This window comes from Cynoglossus semilaevis, chromosome 15, assembly GCF_000523025.1.
Source record: "Cynoglossus semilaevis isolate Cse_v1.0 chromosome 15, Cse_v1.0, whole genome shotgun sequence".
Taxonomy (NCBI): domain Eukaryota; kingdom Metazoa; phylum Chordata; class Actinopteri; order Pleuronectiformes; family Cynoglossidae; genus Cynoglossus; species Cynoglossus semilaevis.
The window spans coordinates 1,121,930-1,140,298 of record NC_024321.1 but is presented as its reverse complement, the minus strand read 5'-3'; the positions used below and the strand labels follow the sequence as shown (position 1 = coordinate 1,140,298).

The 18,369-nt window shown below is 39.6% G+C and overlaps 6 protein-coding genes and 1 non-coding gene across 8 annotated transcripts; 4 read left to right on the top strand and 3 right to left on the bottom strand.

Annotated features, from left to right (window-relative positions):
* Positions 1 to 2,000: 2,000 nt before the first annotated feature.
* zbtb33 (zinc finger and BTB domain containing 33) lies at positions 2,001 to 4,793 on the bottom strand. The gene is made up of 2 exons (XM_008326459.3): positions 4,422 to 4,793; positions 2,001 to 3,823 (listed from the first exon to the last, which is right to left on the bottom strand). Exon 2 carries the CDS (start codon positions 3,819 to 3,821, stop codon positions 2,031 to 2,033), a length of 1,791 nt encoding a protein of 596 aa, XP_008324681.1. The 5' UTR covers positions 3,822 to 3,823; positions 4,422 to 4,793; the 3' UTR covers positions 2,001 to 2,030.
* Positions 4,794 to 5,163: 370 nt separating this feature from the next.
* On the top strand, positions 5,164 to 8,182 carry nkap (NFKB activating protein). Its single transcript, XM_008326460.3, has 8 exons — positions 5,164 to 5,775; positions 6,101 to 6,181; positions 6,268 to 6,329; positions 6,412 to 6,510; positions 6,592 to 6,634; positions 6,721 to 6,909; positions 7,444 to 7,593; positions 7,754 to 8,182. Exons 1-8 carry the CDS (start codon positions 5,342 to 5,344, stop codon positions 7,926 to 7,928), a joined length of 1,233 nt encoding a protein of 410 aa, XP_008324682.1. The 5' UTR covers positions 5,164 to 5,341; the 3' UTR covers positions 7,929 to 8,182.
* Positions 8,183 to 8,924: 742 nt separating this feature from the next.
* Positions 8,925 to 9,982, bottom strand: ndufa1 (NADH:ubiquinone oxidoreductase subunit A1). Its single transcript, XM_008326463.1, has 3 exons — positions 9,588 to 9,982; positions 9,119 to 9,208; positions 8,925 to 8,994 (listed from the first exon to the last, which is right to left on the bottom strand). Exons 1-3 carry the CDS (start codon positions 9,687 to 9,689, stop codon positions 8,974 to 8,976), a joined length of 213 nt encoding a protein of 70 aa, XP_008324685.1. The 5' UTR covers positions 9,690 to 9,982; the 3' UTR covers positions 8,925 to 8,973.
* Positions 9,983 to 9,998: 16 nt separating this feature from the next.
* upf3b (UPF3B regulator of nonsense mediated mRNA decay) lies at positions 9,999 to 14,158 on the top strand. 2 transcript variants are annotated; one of them, XM_008326462.3, is made up of 10 exons: positions 9,999 to 10,216; positions 10,475 to 10,581; positions 10,816 to 10,922; positions 11,015 to 11,113; positions 11,372 to 11,482; positions 11,558 to 11,601; positions 11,690 to 11,878; positions 11,957 to 12,114; positions 12,589 to 12,895; positions 13,048 to 14,158. In XM_008326462.3, the coding sequence occupies exons 1-10, from the start codon at positions 10,106 to 10,108 to the stop codon at positions 13,243 to 13,245; spliced, it is 1,431 nt and encodes a 476-aa protein (XP_008324684.1). In that variant the 5' UTR covers positions 9,999 to 10,105; the 3' UTR covers positions 13,246 to 14,158. The 2 variants fall into 2 exon arrangements, with proteins under 2 accessions (XP_008324684.1, XP_008324683.1); XM_008326461.3 differs by having other exon boundaries at positions 10,012 to 10,216; positions 11,690 to 12,114.
* Positions 14,159 to 14,467: 309 nt separating this feature from the next.
* Positions 14,468 to 16,810, top strand: rpl39 (ribosomal protein L39). Its single transcript, XM_008326464.3, has 3 exons — positions 14,468 to 14,608; positions 15,175 to 15,278; positions 16,622 to 16,810. Exons 1-3 carry the CDS (start codon positions 14,606 to 14,608, stop codon positions 16,668 to 16,670), a joined length of 156 nt encoding a protein of 51 aa, XP_008324686.1. The 5' UTR covers positions 14,468 to 14,605; the 3' UTR covers positions 16,671 to 16,810.
* Positions 16,218 to 16,352, top strand: LOC112488254 (small nucleolar RNA SNORA69). Its single transcript, XR_003052110.1, has one exon. It is a non-coding gene; the product is annotated as a small nucleolar RNA SNORA69 (small nucleolar RNA).
* Positions 16,811 to 17,227: 417 nt separating the features above from the next.
* On the bottom strand, positions 17,228 to 18,348 carry sowahd (sosondowah ankyrin repeat domain family d). The gene has a single exon (XM_008326465.2). The coding sequence runs from the start codon at positions 18,198 to 18,200 to the stop codon at positions 17,628 to 17,630; it is 573 nt and encodes a 190-aa protein (XP_008324687.1). The 5' UTR covers positions 18,201 to 18,348; the 3' UTR covers positions 17,228 to 17,627.
* Positions 18,349 to 18,369: the final 21 nt, after the last annotated feature.

Here is an 18,369-nt window from a genome sequence, read left to right as displayed (position 1 = left end):
CCGAAGACTAAGGGAACGTTTCAGGGACTATGGATCATTTTAGGGAGGAGATACAGGACCTTTGCGGACAGAGTTTGAGTTTTGTTCTCTAGTGTCGTGTTTCCCCAAAAAAAAAAAAAAAATTCTGGGTACCCCTATTTTAAAAGTCACAAACCTTTGTGAGCAAAGTCAATAGACCTTATTCGTAAAATCCTGGGAAACATCACGCAAGACGACCCCAAAAAACAAAATCTTTTTTTCGACCCACCTGAGGGTCGCGACCCAGTCTTTGGGAAACAATGCTCTAGAGGAATAAAAACGGACAATCAGAATCAGTCTCATTAGGACAAGGACAAGTTGGTTTACAAAACGAGATAAGTTGTTGATTAAATACGCACTTAGTCTACGTTTTACAGTAAAAAAAAAAAAACTTTTGTAAAGCAGTTCATTTTCTACCACGGGCCGAGGAAGAAAGAAAAGAAAACACAGCTGTTTATACAGAGGCTGTAGAAAATCAATTTATTTACAACTGGGGTGACGTTTGAATGAACAGAAAATAAAGGATATTTTATTTGATTAACTGAGAAAACACTCAGTTAGATTTTTTTTTTTTTTTTCATACCTAATAAGTACTCTGAAACTGAAGTTAAGTTATCAATAACTGTACAATAAAAACACCTAGCCTTAAAAGACAGAGCATCTGAGCATGTTTAGTGAAGGTATCCCAGAATCCTATGGTAGTCTCAGCTACTTCTTCTAACTAGATTAAAAAAAAAAAAAAAAAAAAAACATAAAAATTTCAAAAACCATAACCATTCCGGTCACATTACTCCTGCGTATGTGGAAGTTGATAAGATATACAACCCGGAAAAAATGAAACATTTCAGCTCAGAATGTGGAGTTCTGTTTGGGAACTGAAATAATCAGTCCGATTCTAAAAAAAAAAAAAACTAAATCCTTTGGATTTACTCAGAGGATACATGGACTTTGCAACTTCTCTTCAGGGATTTTAAATAGACGCTGAAAAAATACTGTATTCCTTTCAGTTTGAACTTACATTCTATGTAAGATCTAACAACTCCTGTTCCCAAATGATAATAATATAAATAAAGTGAAAGTTTCAGGTCATACCGACCAAAGTATAAAGCGAAAGTTTCAGGTCATACCGACCAAAGTGAAAGAGTGATGAGGAAACAGCATTGTACCTCATCAAATAATTTAATTCTTGCCTCGTCCGTCGTTAGATTACTATTAAATATGATTCATTCAACAGCTGAAGGAATTCTACTCTTTTAGTATTTTTAGCACAGCGCATTAATAAGTTAACTCCATATATGTAGGACAATAATTTAAACATAATTGTAATTTGAACAGCATCCATTAATAGATGCCTCACTTGGACCTCACGTTGGTATGCAAAATGTATAACCTGTAGTAAATGAACAAACAAACTGGAAAAATTGGAAAGCTGTTGCTCTTGAAATTTTTTTCCTATTCTCCCTAAAAAGTAACGCTACTTTGAAGAGAGAAGTCAAACGTTAAACAAGCAGTGAATCCAGGCTTCCGCAGAACTCTCTGGCAAACATTCAGTTAGTCTACCAACAAAACCAAAGGCGCCATCAATGTTCTAGTTCCTCGGCCGAGGTGCTTAGTCTTTACGTTATTATTGTCAAGTTGGACCACAAACTTTGAATAAATTATAGTTTTGAAAACGACTGAGCGTACTGAGCACTAAACTGTTAGCAATTCAAAATTATATCTGACTTGATGATGTATTACTTATTAAAAAAAACTTAACTAAAAAGCTTAGGAGAATCCTGCTTTGGAACCGACATGCAAATGGAGATTTGAACATTTCAAATCATTTGAAGAACTCCTGCAGTTCCCCAATCAGAGAAGAAACCTATAATTTAGATCTAGTTCGGAAAATGATTGAAAACATCCCTGAAACTCTTTTGTTAAAAAGTTAATGTTCCACACATTAACTTTTTAACAACATGGTCCATTTCTTTAAATTAAATAACAGCCAACGGAATCTCAACAGCTGTAGCTCAATAGGTGTCTGGAATAACAAAGTCAAACTCATTATTGCCCTCTGGAGGCATGTCCGCAGAGGCACGTCCATCAGACGTGCTCGTCTGAGTGTCGGGCTCAGAAAAGAGTTTGTCCCATTCCACCAGCCCGGGACGGACTGAACAGTCGAAGTCTGCCGTGGTGGTGATGACGTGTTGAACGCTGCCGTCCTCCGAAATCATGGAAACACCATGATTTCTGTTTTCTTCCCAGGAGTACGTCTTCCTGGGCACTGTCTTACAGGGCAGCAGTTGGTACAGGAGGTCTTTGTCATCCTTCTGCTTCCTGCCACTGGGATCCTGGTTGTGAACCGCCTTGCAGTGATTGGACAGCAGCTGGTAGTTGATGAACATCTCATTGCAAAGAAGGCACTGGTAGCGTCTCTCTCCTGTGTGCAGGATTTCATGTTTGGTTCGGTACTCGGCCAGAGCAAACACTTTGTCACAGTGGCGACATGGATACTTGCGTTTCCACGAGTGGATATTGAAGTGGCGCCGCAGACTAGGCAGAGAGACGTAAGGGCGTTGGCAGATGGAGCAGACAAAGAAGGTCTTCCCGTCCATGACCAGCTTGTAGTGATCCTCCGGGTCCGTCTTACTTTTCTTGTTTGGACTCGACAACGGCGACGGAAGCGTTTCGTCTGGGTTTTTCATAAGCTGTGATCTCTTTGCTTTACCAACTTTAGATCCGCCTTCACCTGGATCATCCCTCTCCGAGACAATGTCGTAAGTGTTCTCTCCAATGTTGGCGTAGACCTTACATCCCGAGGAAATCAAATCGATCTCCGTGCCCATGTTCAGGGTCACCGTCTTCTTTGTTGTAACTGCTGAAATCGAGTTCTTTTCAGCATCTGCCGCGTTTTCAGAAACATCTAAAAGTCTTATTTTGACATCTCCTGTCCCGGGTGAAGTAGAGACATGTTTTTGGTGGACTACTGCCATACCATTGTTTTCTGATGACTGAGAGACACTTGGAGATTCCGGTGTGACACTGCTGGACCTGGCTAGTGATGCGGAATGGGTATCTGATAAAACTTTAGTAGAGGGTAACAAGTTACTAGTGTCCACGCTGCTCTCGGGTAAACAGGGTTTAAGATTGTCACATTCAACTGGAACTGTGTCATTTAACTGTACTTTTGGGTCCTGGGAAGCTTTTTCCGCATCTGCCACCTTCGAATTAGTGATGTCCTTGGATTTGGGCTTTTTCCTAACCACCTGAGGACCTGTCTGTGAGACAAACATGACATCATTGTCTGACTCCTCGGTATTTTCTACGGGTCTGCTTGACTGATTAAACTCCTCGGCTGATATGGAGAAGGTATCCGTGATTATTGGCATCACCTCCACTGAGACGTCACTTTTGTTTTCTGTTTCTTCTTTTGACAATCCACCAAGTCCTTTGACTTGTGACAAGGGTGTTGCCAGGTTAGCAATAAACTTGACTCCCAGGATCTGTCCAGCATTAATGAGCTCCTCCATCATGTCAGAGCGCACACGTACAATTTTTGAGCTGTACATGTAGTTGAGAATCTGCTCAAATATTTCTGCTCGGATGAAATTTAACTCGATGACCTGTCCAGCGACACGAAAAAGCTGATGGAAGTAGGAGCTGGAGGCAGACAGGATGGTTTTGTGAGCTCTGAATTTCTTGTCACGGATGATGATGGTGACGTCACAGAATAATCCATTGGTCCTCTGATCGTTCATGGACTTCAGCACAGTAGCTGAGTACTGTGTGTCAGTGGCCGAGATCAGCTTCAGACTCGGCATGTCTGCATAGGTAGACCAAAAAAAGAAAAAAAATGATTAGCTGCTCTAATGTGAAGACTCTTTTATTATAAGACCTACGGTTATTTTTCCCCGAAGCTGCCGTTTTAATGATTATTCCTTGTGTACTTCATGTGCAAAGTGAGCATTTTAACAATATTTGTAGACGAACAACATACTTGATAATGTTAATCCTTCTCTGTAAGTCACTACTGTCAAAGCGTCTGCTAAATGCATAAATGTAAATGTAACTATGGGAAAAGAACAGGATGAACAAAAGCACTAACGTTACGGTTGATTAAACAGTTTTTTTAACCGGAATTGCATTTTAACCAAGACCACATTTTTTAATCATAAATGTTTGTGTATTTTACCGGAATTGCATTTTAACCAAGACTACATTTTTTAATCATAAATGTTTGTGTAGCTTTTGTGGTTTATATACACCGGTCACCGGTCTATATCAGTTGTTAGCACCTAGCAGTCGCTAACGCTAACTTCCTCTTTTATAAAAGAAAGAAACGCGGCCTGTTTTAGATGTTAATAGTAAGACTTAATGTACTACTGTCACGTTATATTATTAGCAAATAATGTAAATGTTACCTGCAACCTTGGTGTGTTCAATAAGGACTGAAAGTCCAGATGCTTTCCGCAGGTGCTGTCTGGGTTCGAGGCTAAAAACAAAGGCTAGCTGTCAGAAAGCGGATAAAAGCTATTACAGTACCTTATGGTGCTGCTCAGAAATTGACCATAGAGGGGCGCTGTAACGTAGCGTTAACAAGTCGTGCAAACGTGCGACAAATGACATTTATACTAGTTGAAAGATAGAACTCTGAGGTGTGGTGGTAGTGGTGAGTTTCAGTACCTAAAGGTTCACCTATGTAGAATAATGGACAGTGCACAAGAACTCGGTGCATGCAGGTTGGAATGGATGGAGGGTGTCACGGGTAACTGTCAATTTGTGAAGTTGAAAAGGACGTTTTTTTAAACACTATTAAACAACAGACTTGCCAGGATGTATGGAATTACACAATTACAAAAATGTGTATTATTTCATTGGATAATCACAAAATGGCTGAATTTTATGTACTATTTGTCTAAAACTAAAAGCTACAGTGACTCAAATAACATGACTATTTGTGATTGAATTTTCATTTTATTTTGTAATATATTATTTTTTAAAAATACCCCAGTGATTTCTCTTTTAGATGAAAAACAATCATACAAATTTTAACAAGAATAAAACCGCTTAACTATTATCTTACAAATTATGTATTACAAAGTGCATAGTCGGGCAGTATTTGGGGACGGACACTTTGCTTCCTGGCTTCCTAGCGGAACTAAGTGTACGAGGTGGTGAAAACCCGGTCGAAATTTGAAGACGGACCCAGCTTTGTTGCGTATGTTGATTAAATAAATATCGTCAGTGCAGTTTGTTGATGCCGTGTGTAAATTGTCTTCACAAAGTTTAAAGGTCGAGATTCTATTCCTGAAGTCGAAGTTAAACGTTCGAATCGGTACTGATGCCTCTGTCGGATAGGTCCAGCTCTGACGGCGGCGGGCGTCAGAGTCCTCGGCACCGTAGACCTCGCACTCGCTCCCGTAGCAGACATCGCAGCGACAGTGGTGACCGAAGTCTTTCCCCTGATAGCTTTGGACCCAAACTCCCGAAACCTCGAAACCGGGAGAAAGAACACGAGGAGCGAGAGCGTCGATTCCGAGAGGCAAAGAACATCCGACGGTTCCGCATCGGAAGCCCTCGACGCAGCAGGTCGCGATCACGGTCTCGATCGCGGGATAGAGATCGTCGAAACTACAGTAACAACACAAACAGCAGCTACAACAATTGGCCCGAACACAGAGAGGGAGCCGGGAAACACGGCTTCAAAGATGATTATTACTATGATCAGCAGCGGGACGACGCTCAGAGGCAGAGACAGGAAGCTTTCATGGCAAGGTAAGACTAAGTTTCCTAATGAAAATATTTTAGTTCAGCAAGTGCCTGTCGACTCGAAACATCTAAAAAGTTTCCTAATGAAAATATTTTAATTCAGCAAGTGCCTGTCGACTCGAAACACATTAGAGAGTTTCCGTGTTTGGAATTGGATTCCCAAATAATTTACCTTGGAGTTTGACTCCACGACTATATACATGAAATGATGAATTAATTGCCATGGTTACCTCATTGGTTATTCTGTGTATCCCATTGTTACCAATATAAATGGTAAAATAAAGCATGTTTTCAAATATTTGAAAGTTGCATCTGTCCATCTGTTTGCCAGGCGTCTCAATGAACGGGAGCGGATTGGTGAGTTGGGTTGTCCTGAAGTTTGGGGATATTCACCGAGAGTAAAAGAACCAGAGTAAGTAGGAAGCTTTGTTATTTTGTGATAAGCCTCGGATGTGGTTTTAAAGCAGGTTTATATGTTATTGAAACTTTTTCAACCAGCTCTGATGAGTTCACTCCAGTTGAAGAGGAGAAAAACAGCAGCTCAGAGTCCAGCTCAGAAGGTTCGACCCACACACAGTTCAGTTTTACCAGAACAGTCTTGGTGATTGTTTGAAATTATAAAGGAATATTTTTCTATTATAGAAGAAAAGAAGAAGAAGAAAAAGAAGAAGAAGAAGAAATCAAAGAAAAAGAAAAACAAGAAGCACTCCGAGGACAGTGATTTGGAATCTGACACGGATGGTATGATTCGTTTATCGTAAAGCCTGTCCCTGTGCTTTTAATGAAATTCATGAACTAATTTGTTATATTTCTAAATTTCAGATGAGGAAATAAAGAAAAAGAAGAAGAAAAGCAAGAGCAAAAAGTTTGTTCAATTTGGTAGTGTTTCCGCCTCAGTGACACAACAAGTTTGAATTGGACCAGTTTGACGTTGTACATTTTTTCCAACAGGTCAAAAAAGTCCAAGAAGAAGAAGGCGAAGAAGAGTCGTAAAGAGTCGAGCGACTTTAGCAGTGAAGAATCTGAGGAAGAGGAAAATGCTGGCGGAGTTACGTGGGTGGAAAAAAATGGTGTGGATGACGACATAGTCGGACCTGAAGCTCCTCTAACCTCCATGTCCCAGGACGACAAGCCTCTGGAGTGAGTTTTGGTCCCTTTAAATTTACATCATGTCACACAACCAGTGTTAACATTGAAAAGTTTCACAAAGATTCACAAAGGTTTCCAGGATCTTACTTAGAGGGGCATGGTGAGGTGCCAGAGGGGACATGAGAGGCTTCCAGTGGAATATGGCATGTAATTGGACATAAGTGGACCACTGCTATAATGCTTGAATGAACACAAGCCTCCAGTCACTAGGTGGCAGCAACTCATACAGTGGTTTGTACAGATAGGACTATACATGTTATCAGGTTCTCAATAGTATTACAATTCGCAGGGGTGTGGGTAGGAGCGGGGAGGAGGGGCGTCAAAACACTTCTGTCCCCAGGGGAAGCACTGAACTATGTCCAGAGACTGAACAGCCACTTCAGTAGTGACAGGGACTCTCATTGCCTATGGCAAGGTTTCTCTTCTATCATTTAGGGTCTGGAGTATAAACACTGTCCGACTTTCTTTTTTTTTTTTTTTTTTTTTTTTAAATGTCTGTTAACTTTTGCCCCCTTTGTCTTCCAGTTTTGGTCACGCTTTGCTGCCAGGTGAAGGTGCTGCCATGGCTGAGTACGTCAAAGCTGGAAAAAGAATTCCGAGAAGAGGAGAGATCGGTCTCACCAGCGATGAGATTGCAAACTTTGAGAAGTCTGGTTACGTAATGAGCGGTAGCAGGTATGAAGCTTTCTTTAACCTCTGTAGAATTAACCTTTTCTCTCCTGTTTATTCAATAAAATTTTACTATTTAAGTCAGGTCAATTCAGTTCAGCTACTGGCTGTAGAGCAGCGTCTACGATTTCATAAATTTAAATCCGACTTTTTCCCTCTTGTGTAGACACCGTCGCATGGAGGCCGTGCGTCTGAGAAAAGAGAACCAGATCTACAGCGCGGACGAAAAGAGAGCGTTGGCCTCCTTCAACCAGGAGGAGAGAAGGAAGAGAGAGAGCAAGATCCTGTCGGGCTTCAGAGACATGGTATACAGGAAAACCAAAGGAAAGGAGGACAAATAAAACTGTGCAAATTGGTTTTTATTTTTTGGTTTTTTTTGGTTTTTTTTATCACATACTTATTGTCTGCAATTCAGATGTTGGTTTGGGGAACGGTCACTATTAGGTTTATAGACAGAGAATATCACCTGAAAGTAGATAAGTTATATCTACTTTCTTAGCGATACAGCCTACTTAATCCCTAATGTACATGTTTTTGAGGAGGAAACTGTAAAACCAAAACGTCCAAAAAAAATAATAAAAATCATCCGGCAGTTCATTTATTGTATTTTTTGTTTATAAATATGAAGTCTCCAAATTAATTCACTGTATAATTTCATCATCTTTCCCCCTAAATTTCGGTCTTTTTTTTTTTTTCCTAATGAACACAAACCACATGCTGTTGTTTTTAATGTTTTACTTTTATTCAGTGGCAACGTCAGGGTCATAACTGTATAATACTATATAATAATGATACTGTATGAAAGAGACTAAAACCCTCAAATATTTGGCATTTAAAATGTGTCCGGTAAGTGAGAGCTCTCTTTAGTGGAAAACAAAGACCTTAAAACCGCTTCAAATGAACCCAGGTCGGCAACAAACTACATTTGATGGGTGTAGTGTGTGTGTATTAGTGGGTTATTTAAAATCTGTGTTGAGTTTGGGGATTTTATGTATTGATTTGTTTTAATTCATGAATTCAGTTTGTGTGACTTACAGAATGTTGCAATTGATTGGTTTTCAATAAAACGCATTGTAAGTTCTGTTTTTGCTGGTTTTGGTTTTTTTTTGTCACAGGAGACAAAGGTTTCTCGACTCGACCATCTCTGATAAAACTGAAGAGTTAGGATTAAAAAAATGTCCAACAGTCTGGTGATCTTTAAAAAGTGGCACTAGTTATCTAGTTTTGTTAACTTTTTGACTTGCCCTCATTTTACTAACTTCTCACTGATTCTTTGTTCCAACCGCTTATGTTATATTTCTATGTTAAAAACCAAACAACAGAACAAAACAAAGAAGTGATTGATAGGTATATTTTTTATTAACATGTCTTTAATTTTGCTTGTCCTCAGTGGATGTTCTCCAGACCCTGTAGAGAAAAAACAAAAACAAATCCAATAACAATGTATTTTAATTCTCTAAAATTGCTTTTTAATCACAAACACATTAACTGTAAGCCTCAAATATTTTTTATTGTGGATTTCACCCCTCACCTTTGCCTCATAATAAATGCCTGTTTTTGACACTCGCGTGTCTCTATCCATCAGGTACCACAGCCACTTCCTCCGAAGGTTTCTTTTTTCCTGCAGGAAACACAAAGCACAGATTTTCTATCTAAGCGATATACTAGTAAAAGCATTAATCTGTTAAAACACTTTGTCATTTTCAAGTTACTCTTCAATTGGCAAAAAAAAAAAAAAAAAAATTACTCTTCAATTGGCAAAAATAAAAAATTAACTAGCTAAAATTTCATGTTGACTGTAAAGTAAAAGATGTAACTAGTAATGATACTTCCTACAACGGTACTGTAGGAAAAAGAAAACTTGCATTTGTTTTGTTGTCTTTATTTAATATATTTATTTTTATTTTTATATTAACATTTGAAAATAATAATCACAGGATTTAAAGGGTGATAAAATAGTTGCATCTGCGTTAGTCTGTTAGCTGGCTAGCTCCTCTCACCTTTCCATCGTAAGTGAACCAATGGATTAGCCTAGTGGCGTGTCCTGGTAACGTAAGACATCCATATACGAGGCCAAGGCAGGGGAGAATCTCATACCACATTGTATACCAGATTTACTGTCAATCGAGCGCGAGCAATTTGGGCAAACGGTTGTATTTATTTAGCTAAGGAGCTAAATAAACGTCGCCTTTCCAGATGACCTTTGATTTTCCCTTCCGCAAATAAAGACAAACACTTCCTGTAAGGGCACTTTCAAAATAAACCGTCAGGTAGCCACAATAATTCAAACGTTGATTTAAAAAACATACCACGCAGCACAAGAACGTATCCCAAAGCTATGTTTACAACTTAAAAAGAACAACCACAATGACCAGAAACAACTTTTATTAGCAATGAAGTATAACGGAAGTGCAGCTCCAGTTTAGACAGGAAGTTGGTGGATATGCTGTATACGCAGCTTTAAAGAAAAACAACTGAACGTGGTGACATTTTTTTTTCTAAAAGTACTTTTGTAGACATGAAAGAAGACAAAGAAAATACTCGACCGAAAGACAAGAGGGTGGAAATAAAGGGTGAAGATGGAGAAAAGATGGAAAAGTGTAAAGAAAAGAAAGAAGCCATGACAAAGGTGAAATCGCTAACAGTGCTAGCTTTAGCTCTGGAAAACAGTTAATGTAACGATTTCTATATACGATATAACATTTTTAATAATAATGAGTTTGTCGGGTTTTTTGTTTGTTGTTTATAAATGACTGAGTTTGGATTTTTTTCTTTTGTTATGTCGAGCCTTATGTCGGTCAAACTCTCAATTTTTGACTAATCAGGAAGTTCTACAAGCTTAGACATAAAACTCAACTGTCAACCCTCAATATTTTTTTCAAAACAGATCGTAATCAGGCGATTGCCTCCAAGTCTGACAAAGGAGGAGCTGGAGGAGCAGCTGCAACCTCTGCCAGATCTGGACTACATTGAGTTTTTCTCCAACGACACCAGGTCAGACTTAATAGTAGTCCAAACTTTTAACGAGTGTCCAGATGTGATTATTGTCAAATTCCTGTTACGGCAAATTGTCTCCTGGGGTTCATCACCAGAACCCCCTAAAATCTTTCGTCAACTGTCTTCTCTGCAATTTGACCTTTTTAACGTTGGATGTCGTTGTTAATTACGTCGAAAATATGAAAATATGGCATATATTTATTTATTATTTTATTTACTTTTTTCTCCCAGTCTTTACCCCCACTTGTTTGCAAGGGCTTACATCAACTTCAAAAATCCAGAGGACATTGTTCTCTTCAGAGATCGCTTTGACGGATATGTTTTCATTGACAACAGAGGTAAAGTAAAAGAACGATTACTAAAATTTCACTGAATTTTAACCGACATTATTAGGTGATTCTTGTTTGTTTTTGTTTTTGGTATGAAACAGGTCAGGAATTTCCTGCCGTTGTAGAGTTTGCGCCATTTCAGAAAACAGCCAAAAAGAGAAGTAAGAAAAAGGATGCAAAGTGTGGAACTATCACTGAAGGTAATCTGATCTGTTATCATATTTTATGCTGTTTCGAAGAACGATGATAATTGCTCCAACATTAAATAATTCATTTAAATCTGTCAGATTATTTCCAACAATTCCGTCTTCTCAATCTGTTCTCAAACGTATTCTTTCGAACATATCCTCTTTGTGACGCTTTAAACACGCATATTTTAAAAATATTTTTTTACGTCCAGATTTAGATATTGGGCATTGTAGACAACTCTAGATATCATGAACTCTACCCATTTTCAGATCCTGATTACAAGAAGTTCCTGGAATATTATAACGGTGATGAAGAAAAGTTGTCCTCAACACCTGAGACCCTGCTGGAGGAGATCGAAGCGAGATCAAAAGAACTTGTTGGTAAGTGCTCAGTTTACTTGAATCAATGTAATTGAATAAATAAATAAATACTAACATGAACAATGTGTCTTCCAGCGAAGAAAACCACTCCTCTACTAGACTTCCTGAAAAACAAACAGGTGATTGTTAATAAAATGTTTTGGGTTTTTTTTATGTCTCCGTAATGTTTTTTTCTGACGGATGTTTTTTTGTGTAACGCCCATTCAGAGAATCAGAGAGGAAAAGAAAGAAGAACGCCGAAGGAGAGAGCTCGAGCGAAAGCGTCTCCGAGATGAGGAGCGACGGAAGTGGAGGGATGAGGAGAGGAGAAAGCGAAAGGAGGCGGAGAAGATGAAGAGGCTGGATAAACCCCTAGAGAAGGACAAAGAGCAAGCAAAGGAAGAACCAAAAATAAAGGTGATTTGGGATGAGGTTACATTTCTTTTTAACGTTTACAGAATTGAGGGTAACGTAATGTTATTTTTCTTTCTTCAGTTGCTAAAGAAAACAGACAGAGCTGACGATACCGATCCTGAGAAACCGAAGGAAAAGGTGAAGAAAACCGAGAAGCACAATAAAGAGGAGAGGTGTTCAGGAGGTTTGGATCATAAGAGACGACAGAGTGGGGAAAATAAGGAGGAGAGAGCGAGGAAGTGAGTCCACTCTATTAGTTTAAACCCATGTTCGCCATATTTGTTTGTATTGTATACTCTTTGAAAGCAGTATTTGTGTACTCATACTATTGTTTTAGCAAGTTTGTTTTTTCAGCAATTGTTCTCCATTGTTTTAGTGTTTATTTTAATTTTGTCTGTTTGTTTTTTCAGCAGTTATTCTCCATTGTTTTAGTGTTTATTTTAAAATCTTTGAGTAATTTTGGTACGGTTGTTTGCAATTTGTTTTTTCATTTCATTTTTTTTTTCTATGTGTTATCTTTTTAGTGACTCTTCGATCTGTTGTTGTCAGTAATTTCCTGAACTTTTGAGTGATTTCAGAAGATTTTTACAGAAAAAAATCAAGGGACCATATCATTTAATACATGATATCCCGCCTTTTTTTAACACTTTTTTTAGTCTCTTTTTTTTATATGAAGGACTTGTGCCTCATCAGTACATGTGATCAATCCACAGAACCGACGACGACGGGAGAAAAGAGTTCAGAGAGCGCAATGCAGAACGAGATAAGGATCGGGAAAGAGAGAAGGAACGGCGGCTGAAGGAGAAGGAGCGACTCCGGCGACAGGATGAAGAGCGGCGAAGACGGCGAGAACGTCAAGACGGAGAGAACTCGTGCAGAAAGAGGGAGGAAGACGTCAAGAAGGAGAAGAAGCACGTGATAATGGAGAGAAGAAATGGCGAAGATTCCACTCCCGGGGAAAAGTTTGTCAGTGACAACAGGAAAGAGGAGGGAAGCAAAAGAGAACGACTGAGAAACAAAGTAAGAGCTGCTAAATCTACTGTTTGTTTTTTTTATTTTATACATTTTTCCTTTCCTTTACAAAATATTAGCTGCTAAATTCTAAGTCTTCTGTATAAAAGCATCCTTTTTTTTTTTTTGTAACCCTGAGACTGTTTTTGTTTGTGTACCAGGACCGACCTGCTATTCAGCTGTACCAGCCTGGGGCCAGGAGCCGCAATCGAGGAGGAGGAGAAGCAGGTGCAGGAGGAAGGGGAGGAGGACGAGGAGCTGGTGAAGGAGGAGGAGGAGGAGGCAGCGGTGACAACAATGCTTCCAAAAGCAAACCGGACGCTGAGATGAAAAAAGTGTCTGACAAAGGAGTCGTCTGAGGCGTTGTTTGTTATGGATTGTATTGAGTTTATTAAAAGGTAAAGAGAAATATCCCGAAAGGCTCAGAGCGGTGGAGCGACGCCTCAGATGAGAGCAACAACTGCTGTAGCTACAGAACACGTAACAGGCTGATGTGATGCCGGAGCCTCCAAGTGCCTGAAATTGACCTTCACTGTCTCTTATTTATTAGAAGAGGTCATGGTATCCTTAGAAGTTTGGCTGTAGGCCATAGCAAGTGAAACACAAACATCAATGGACATAATTTTACTCCTTATTTCAAAGTGTTGACTCTTTAAACACCACATGTCGTATCCCTCGGCCACATTTCTGCCACCAGGAAATACAAGGACTATAATATATTTTCTTAAAATTAATTATTTCTTGTTCACAGGATCCTTGTGTGTTAATAATGTAGTGAAAGACCAGGGAAGATAAGACAAAATAAAAAAAAAAAGTTATTGTTTTGTGTATGATACACTATCAATCTAAAATGTTTCTCAAGTAAAATTAGAGGAAGTCCTGGTTCCTTTAGCGGCACTCTGCATAGTTCCTGGTTCCTGGTACTGGTGTGTGAGGTAGTGCACATAGTTTTTTGGGTTTTTTTTATGCCAAAAATGTAGTTTTCGGCATGATTTCCTTTTCTCTTTTCAATTTAAATGGATTCACACGTTGTTTGAGGAGATAAAGCCATGCTCCGACTCTGATGCGAGACACCTGTGCCTACATTAAAACAACAACAGTGGAGGGTTTCTTTTTGTATAGTCTAATCTGAAAATAACAGAATTCCTATTCCTTTTTATAAAAAGAGCTCGATCATGTTTCATTTTTCACTCAGACTTACTGTAGCTCAAAAATGATGTTGAGATTTTGTTTGTTACATTATTTTCGCCATTAAACGTCTTTCCCCCCCAACTCATCTTTATTTATTTTTTTGTTGACTACAGTTATTACAGAAAAACATGGTCTAAGGGTTGCACAAATCTATTGCTTTTCAGATAGCTGTTCGAGAATGTTGTTTTGAATTAGACGTTTTCACAATAGAGCTCACAAAAAAGAAAGGCAAAAAGGCAATTTACAAAATGATCAATTACTTATGGAAAAATGTAGACCAATTGTTCCAATAACAGGCTGAGAAAATTAGTTAAGTTATAGTGCAAAAAGTATAACAATTTATTTCAGTCAAAATTGTCTTTTCTATCGCATTTGAAGCGGATGACTAGGACAAAAACATCCAGTAGATGTCGTTGTCCTTAGCCTGCACAGACATTTTGCAGGACGTTGGTTCAATAAAAGAGAACGACGTCACTTCCTTCTTTCTCTTCTACCGCCGCCATAGTGTGGAAAGGGACTGTGGACAAAATGGTAAATATGAAATCTTAAAACATCTTTGCAATACAAGTGTTTCAGTATTCTGTGATATTGTACTCGTGTAGCGATGGTTTCAGAGGGGCTATAGGGTTCAATATTAGTTCTTATAGAGACCGTAAAAACATTTTTAAGCGGCTACAAGTAATTTAGCGGTGCTAGCATTTGCCGCTAGCATCGCTGTTAATGTCCGGTCAGGTTTAACTGGTGCTAATGCGTTATCTGTCATGTTGAAGCTCTAATAAATGGTTTACAATGTTATTTTTCGGATGCGTGCATGTATCAGACATTTTTATTCAAATGTTTATTCTCTTATTAATTGTGATACAACCTCACTAAACGAAAAACTAAACTTAAAGTAGGAGAGACAACTAACAGTCCTTTTTTTTATTCCATGCTGCATTTAGCCCATGGCCTTTTATTGCGTTTATTGGTCATTTGTTCTTGCCTTGCAGTTATTTTCAATATTGAACAGTGTCTATAATATGATTGAACGTTCAAAGCATTCGAACCTGAACCGGTGAATTCTCCGTTTTAAAAAAAAGCTCTTGTTTTTGTCTTAGTCGTCACACAAGACGTTCAGGATCAAGCGATTCCTCGCTAAAAAGCAGAAACAGAACAGGCCAATTCCTCAGTGGATCAGAATGAAGACTGGTAACAAGATCAGGTGAGTTTTCTACTTGTATCACCACCAGAAACATTTAAAGTAGTCGTAATTCAGAAGTAAGCATACGCTGGCATCTGAGAACTCAGCATCAGAGCATCCTGTACCACTTTTTTGGGGCAGTGGTGGCTTGGTGGTTAAGGACTTTTGAAACCGGAAGGTTTCAGGTTCGAGTCCACCAGCTGCTAAGTTACAACAGAGGTGCACTGAGCATAGGACCCTCCCCACACACTGCCCCCTTGGTGCTTAAAGGTGCCTACTGTTCACTTTGGTGATGGATTTTTAAAAAATAATTAAAAAAGCATTTTTTTGTGTGTGCAGTGGTGTGCTGTCACAATGATGAATAATTCACACGAAAGTTTTTAAAATACTCATTAAGCCCTTGCTGGGTGGTTATAGTTTATTTGAGGGCAAATTATATAGACAGTGTTTTGTCCAGTTGTATTGAGGTCAGCCATTGTTATGATATTCATTCTTAATGTTTCTTGCTGCTGTGATCCAGGGGATACGAGATAGGTAGATAGATCTAAGTGAAATGTGTGCTGACAGACTGTACTTTTCAACCCATATTGAAATTTCAGCATTGCACGTTTTGCAAATTGATATCTGTGGGTGTTTCTCAGATATACTGAAATACGTCCACACGGCAGATTATGTTGGTACTTACGGCAAACTGTTTTAACATTCAAACACTAAACTGGATATGTATTGGATATCTAACGCAGTCTGCCCAAGTTAACAGGGCAGCATCAATGGGTGCACCAAAATTGTCGATTAAATATTACTTAGTGTTTAATTGCACTTTTAAAGATATGTATTGAGCTGTTGGATGCCCAGAATGAGTTTTATTTCTTTAAGTGCACATTCCTCATGGACTACATTACTCGGCTGAATACATTAAGTAGAGCCACAATGTGTTTGGGCAGGTATTGCATGTTATGTAAAGCAGGTCTGCAATTGCAGCACTTGTTTTCAGTCAAGTGCTGTCATTAAACCTGCTGAGAAGATATTGCTGCTGCAAGAGTATTTTCTATCTTGACTCCTATAGTGATGATGAAGCTCTTGCAGCTGAACATTCTGTTTTGCTCACCGAATAATAGTAACAACACGTCAATTTAGTTTATACTCTAAGCTTTCACAGAACATATGTGCTATTATTGTTTTGTGTGAAATTTGTGAGTAACTTCACTACTGCCACTGCATTGTAGCCTTTTATGATAATAAGGAATGTGGATAATGAGTGCAGAGTAAGTTTGTTTTCACACAACACTGGGGTCAAAGTCCAAAATAAAAGAGAGAAATTTGACTCTACCATAAACATCATTTTGGCTTGTGTCTCATTTCAGGTACAATTCCAAGAGGAGACACTGGAGGAGAACCAAGCTGGGTCTGTAAACCTGAGGCTATTTGGATCTCCCACACCTTGGTGTCTGCAAGACCTGGTCCAAGTCCAGCTGTTCATTGTGACCTTGAGGTGCAAGGATGGAGCTGAATTATCTCGTGTTTGATAATAAAAAGATCTGTAAGGAAACTAACATCTGACCAGTCTTTTCTTTACCCCCAGTCTCTTACTGAAGCGGAAAGGAAAAATACCTGTGGTCAGAAAGAAGTGACTCAGCCTACAGGGAAAATTGTTGTTAAAACGTTTAAGGAAGAAAAACTAGGAGGGTAAAAGTCACAGGGAAAGTTGTTAAAACGGGTTTAAAGTTGAAGGAAGAAAAACTAGGAGGGTAAAAGTCAAAGGATGTTTGTTTACTCCCAGGGATACAAAACAGAAATGACGAGCTTTATTATAGTTATTGAAATTACAAGTTTAGTTTAAAGCAGTTGTTTTAGCAGTTCCTGATAAATAGTTGACTTTCATTCATGTTGAAATAGAGCTGGTCATTCATCTCTGTTGAGTCAAATGTTAAAAATCCACATACAAATGTACCTGTAATTTTTTTTTTCTACAAAGTGTTTTTTGGATAGAGTCATAAAATCCTGAAATCTGCACACTGTAATGTTTGACATGAGCTCTAAGCTGCTGGAAATGTTTCAAGTTTGGTTACAGGTTTTCACGATCCAACCCATGTAAAAGCGCTGACTCGGCTTAAATAGAGGTAACATTTAACACTTAGTGAGCCATATATTTTTTTCCTGGACTTCATGTCATGTTTTGTCTCTCTAGATAATGGATCAGAACAAACCTGTATCCTTCTTAAGTTGCTGGAGGAATGAGCTAATTCTCTTTAACCTGACAGTGAATCTTACACCAAATGTGGGAACCTGAAAACAATTAGTGTCCTGAATGTATTCATACGTATTTGGTTAATAGTCAATAACAGTTTCGAACAGGTCGGACGTTAAAAATTACGTTTTGTTTCCAATAAACGACACTGAAGGCATGAACTTCCTTAGAGACCCAAATCTCCAGCTGCTGGACCTGCGGCCTGTGAACCCAATTTCCTCTGCAGGTCCAGGCTGCACCTCTTCAGAGAAAGTGACGTCACCAGGGCTGACAGTTTGTTTGCCCCCTGCCGCGTGCTCGTCCTCCGATCCAAGCAGCTCCTTCAACTCCTGAGGAGCGTCCCCGCTGAGGTACTGCCATGCCCTCTTCCCATTGTAGTCCATCTGCTCCACGTCTGCTCCGAACGCTCCCACCAAATGCTTTATGACCATGTGATGTCCGTGCATGGAGGCAACGTGCAGCGGCGTCAAGCCGCCGCTCCCTCGCGCATTCACGTCAACGGGCACGCCCGCCGTATGCGCGAACCGCAGAACTTTGACGAGGTCCTCGTCTTGGCCCCGTTTGGCCAACCAGTGCAGAACCGAGAAGCCGCTGATAAAGTCTCTCCGTGTCAGGAGGTACGGGTCCTCGGTGGCAAAGTCCAGGATTGTGTTCAAGTTCCCATCGGCCGCGCACAGCATCCACGCGTGCTCCATGGACCGTATGGTCGAGCGCTGGCCGTGTACCAACGGGCGAAGTCCTGTCAGCGGTTCTAACTAGGAACCGAACCACCCCCCTTCCCCTCCCGACTCTCACTCCTGGCCGTGGGAAAACAGCTGAGTCCACGGCTTCCTGCTGCCGCTGCTGCTGCAGCCGCGACCCGTG

Excerpts from the sequence above, each read along its gene's own strand:
- ndufa1 (XM_008326463.1), bottom strand. The coding sequence starts at position 9,689 with ATGTGGTATGAGATTCTCCCCTGCCTTGGCCTCGTATATGGATGTCTT. Across the intron at positions 9,209-9,587 it reads GGTTCACTTACGATGGAAAG|GAAAAAAGAAACCTTCGGAG; the intron begins GTGAGAGGAGCT and ends TGTTTCCTGCAG. Across the intron at positions 8,995-9,118 it reads GCATTTATTATGAGGCAAAG|GGTCTGGAGAACATCCACTG; the intron begins GTGAGGGGTGAA and ends TTTTCTCTACAG.
- nkap (XM_008326460.3), top strand. The coding sequence starts at position 5,342 with ATGCCTCTGTCGGATAGGTCCAGCTCTGACGGCGGCGGGCGTCAGAGT. Across the intron at positions 6,511-6,591 it reads TTTGGAATCTGACACGGATG|ATGAGGAAATAAAGAAAAAG; the intron begins GTATGATTCGTT and ends TCTAAATTTCAG. Across the intron at positions 7,594-7,753 it reads TACGTAATGAGCGGTAGCAG|ACACCGTCGCATGGAGGCCG; the intron begins GTATGAAGCTTT and ends CCTCTTGTGTAG.
- upf3b (XM_008326461.3), top strand. The coding sequence starts at position 10,106 with ATGAAAGAAGACAAAGAAAATACTCGACCGAAAGACAAGAGGGTGGAA. Across the intron at positions 10,217-10,474 it reads AGAAAGAAGCCATGACAAAG|ATCGTAATCAGGCGATTGCC; the intron begins GTGAAATCGCTA and ends TTTTCAAAACAG. Across the intron at positions 11,602-11,689 it reads ACTTCCTGAAAAACAAACAG|AGAATCAGAGAGGAAAAGAA; the intron begins GTGATTGTTAAT and ends ACGCCCATTCAG.
- rpl39 (XM_008326464.3), top strand. Across the intron at positions 15,279-16,621 it reads AAGACTGGTAACAAGATCAG|GTACAATTCCAAGAGGAGAC; the intron begins GTGAGTTTTCTA and ends GTCTCATTTCAG.
- zbtb33 (XM_008326459.3), bottom strand. The coding sequence starts at position 3,821 with ATGCCGAGTCTGAAGCTGATCTCGGCCACTGACACACAGTACTCAGCT.
- sowahd (XM_008326465.2), bottom strand. The coding sequence starts at position 18,200 with ATGGAGCACGCGTGGATGCTGTGCGCGGCCGATGGGAACTTGAACACA.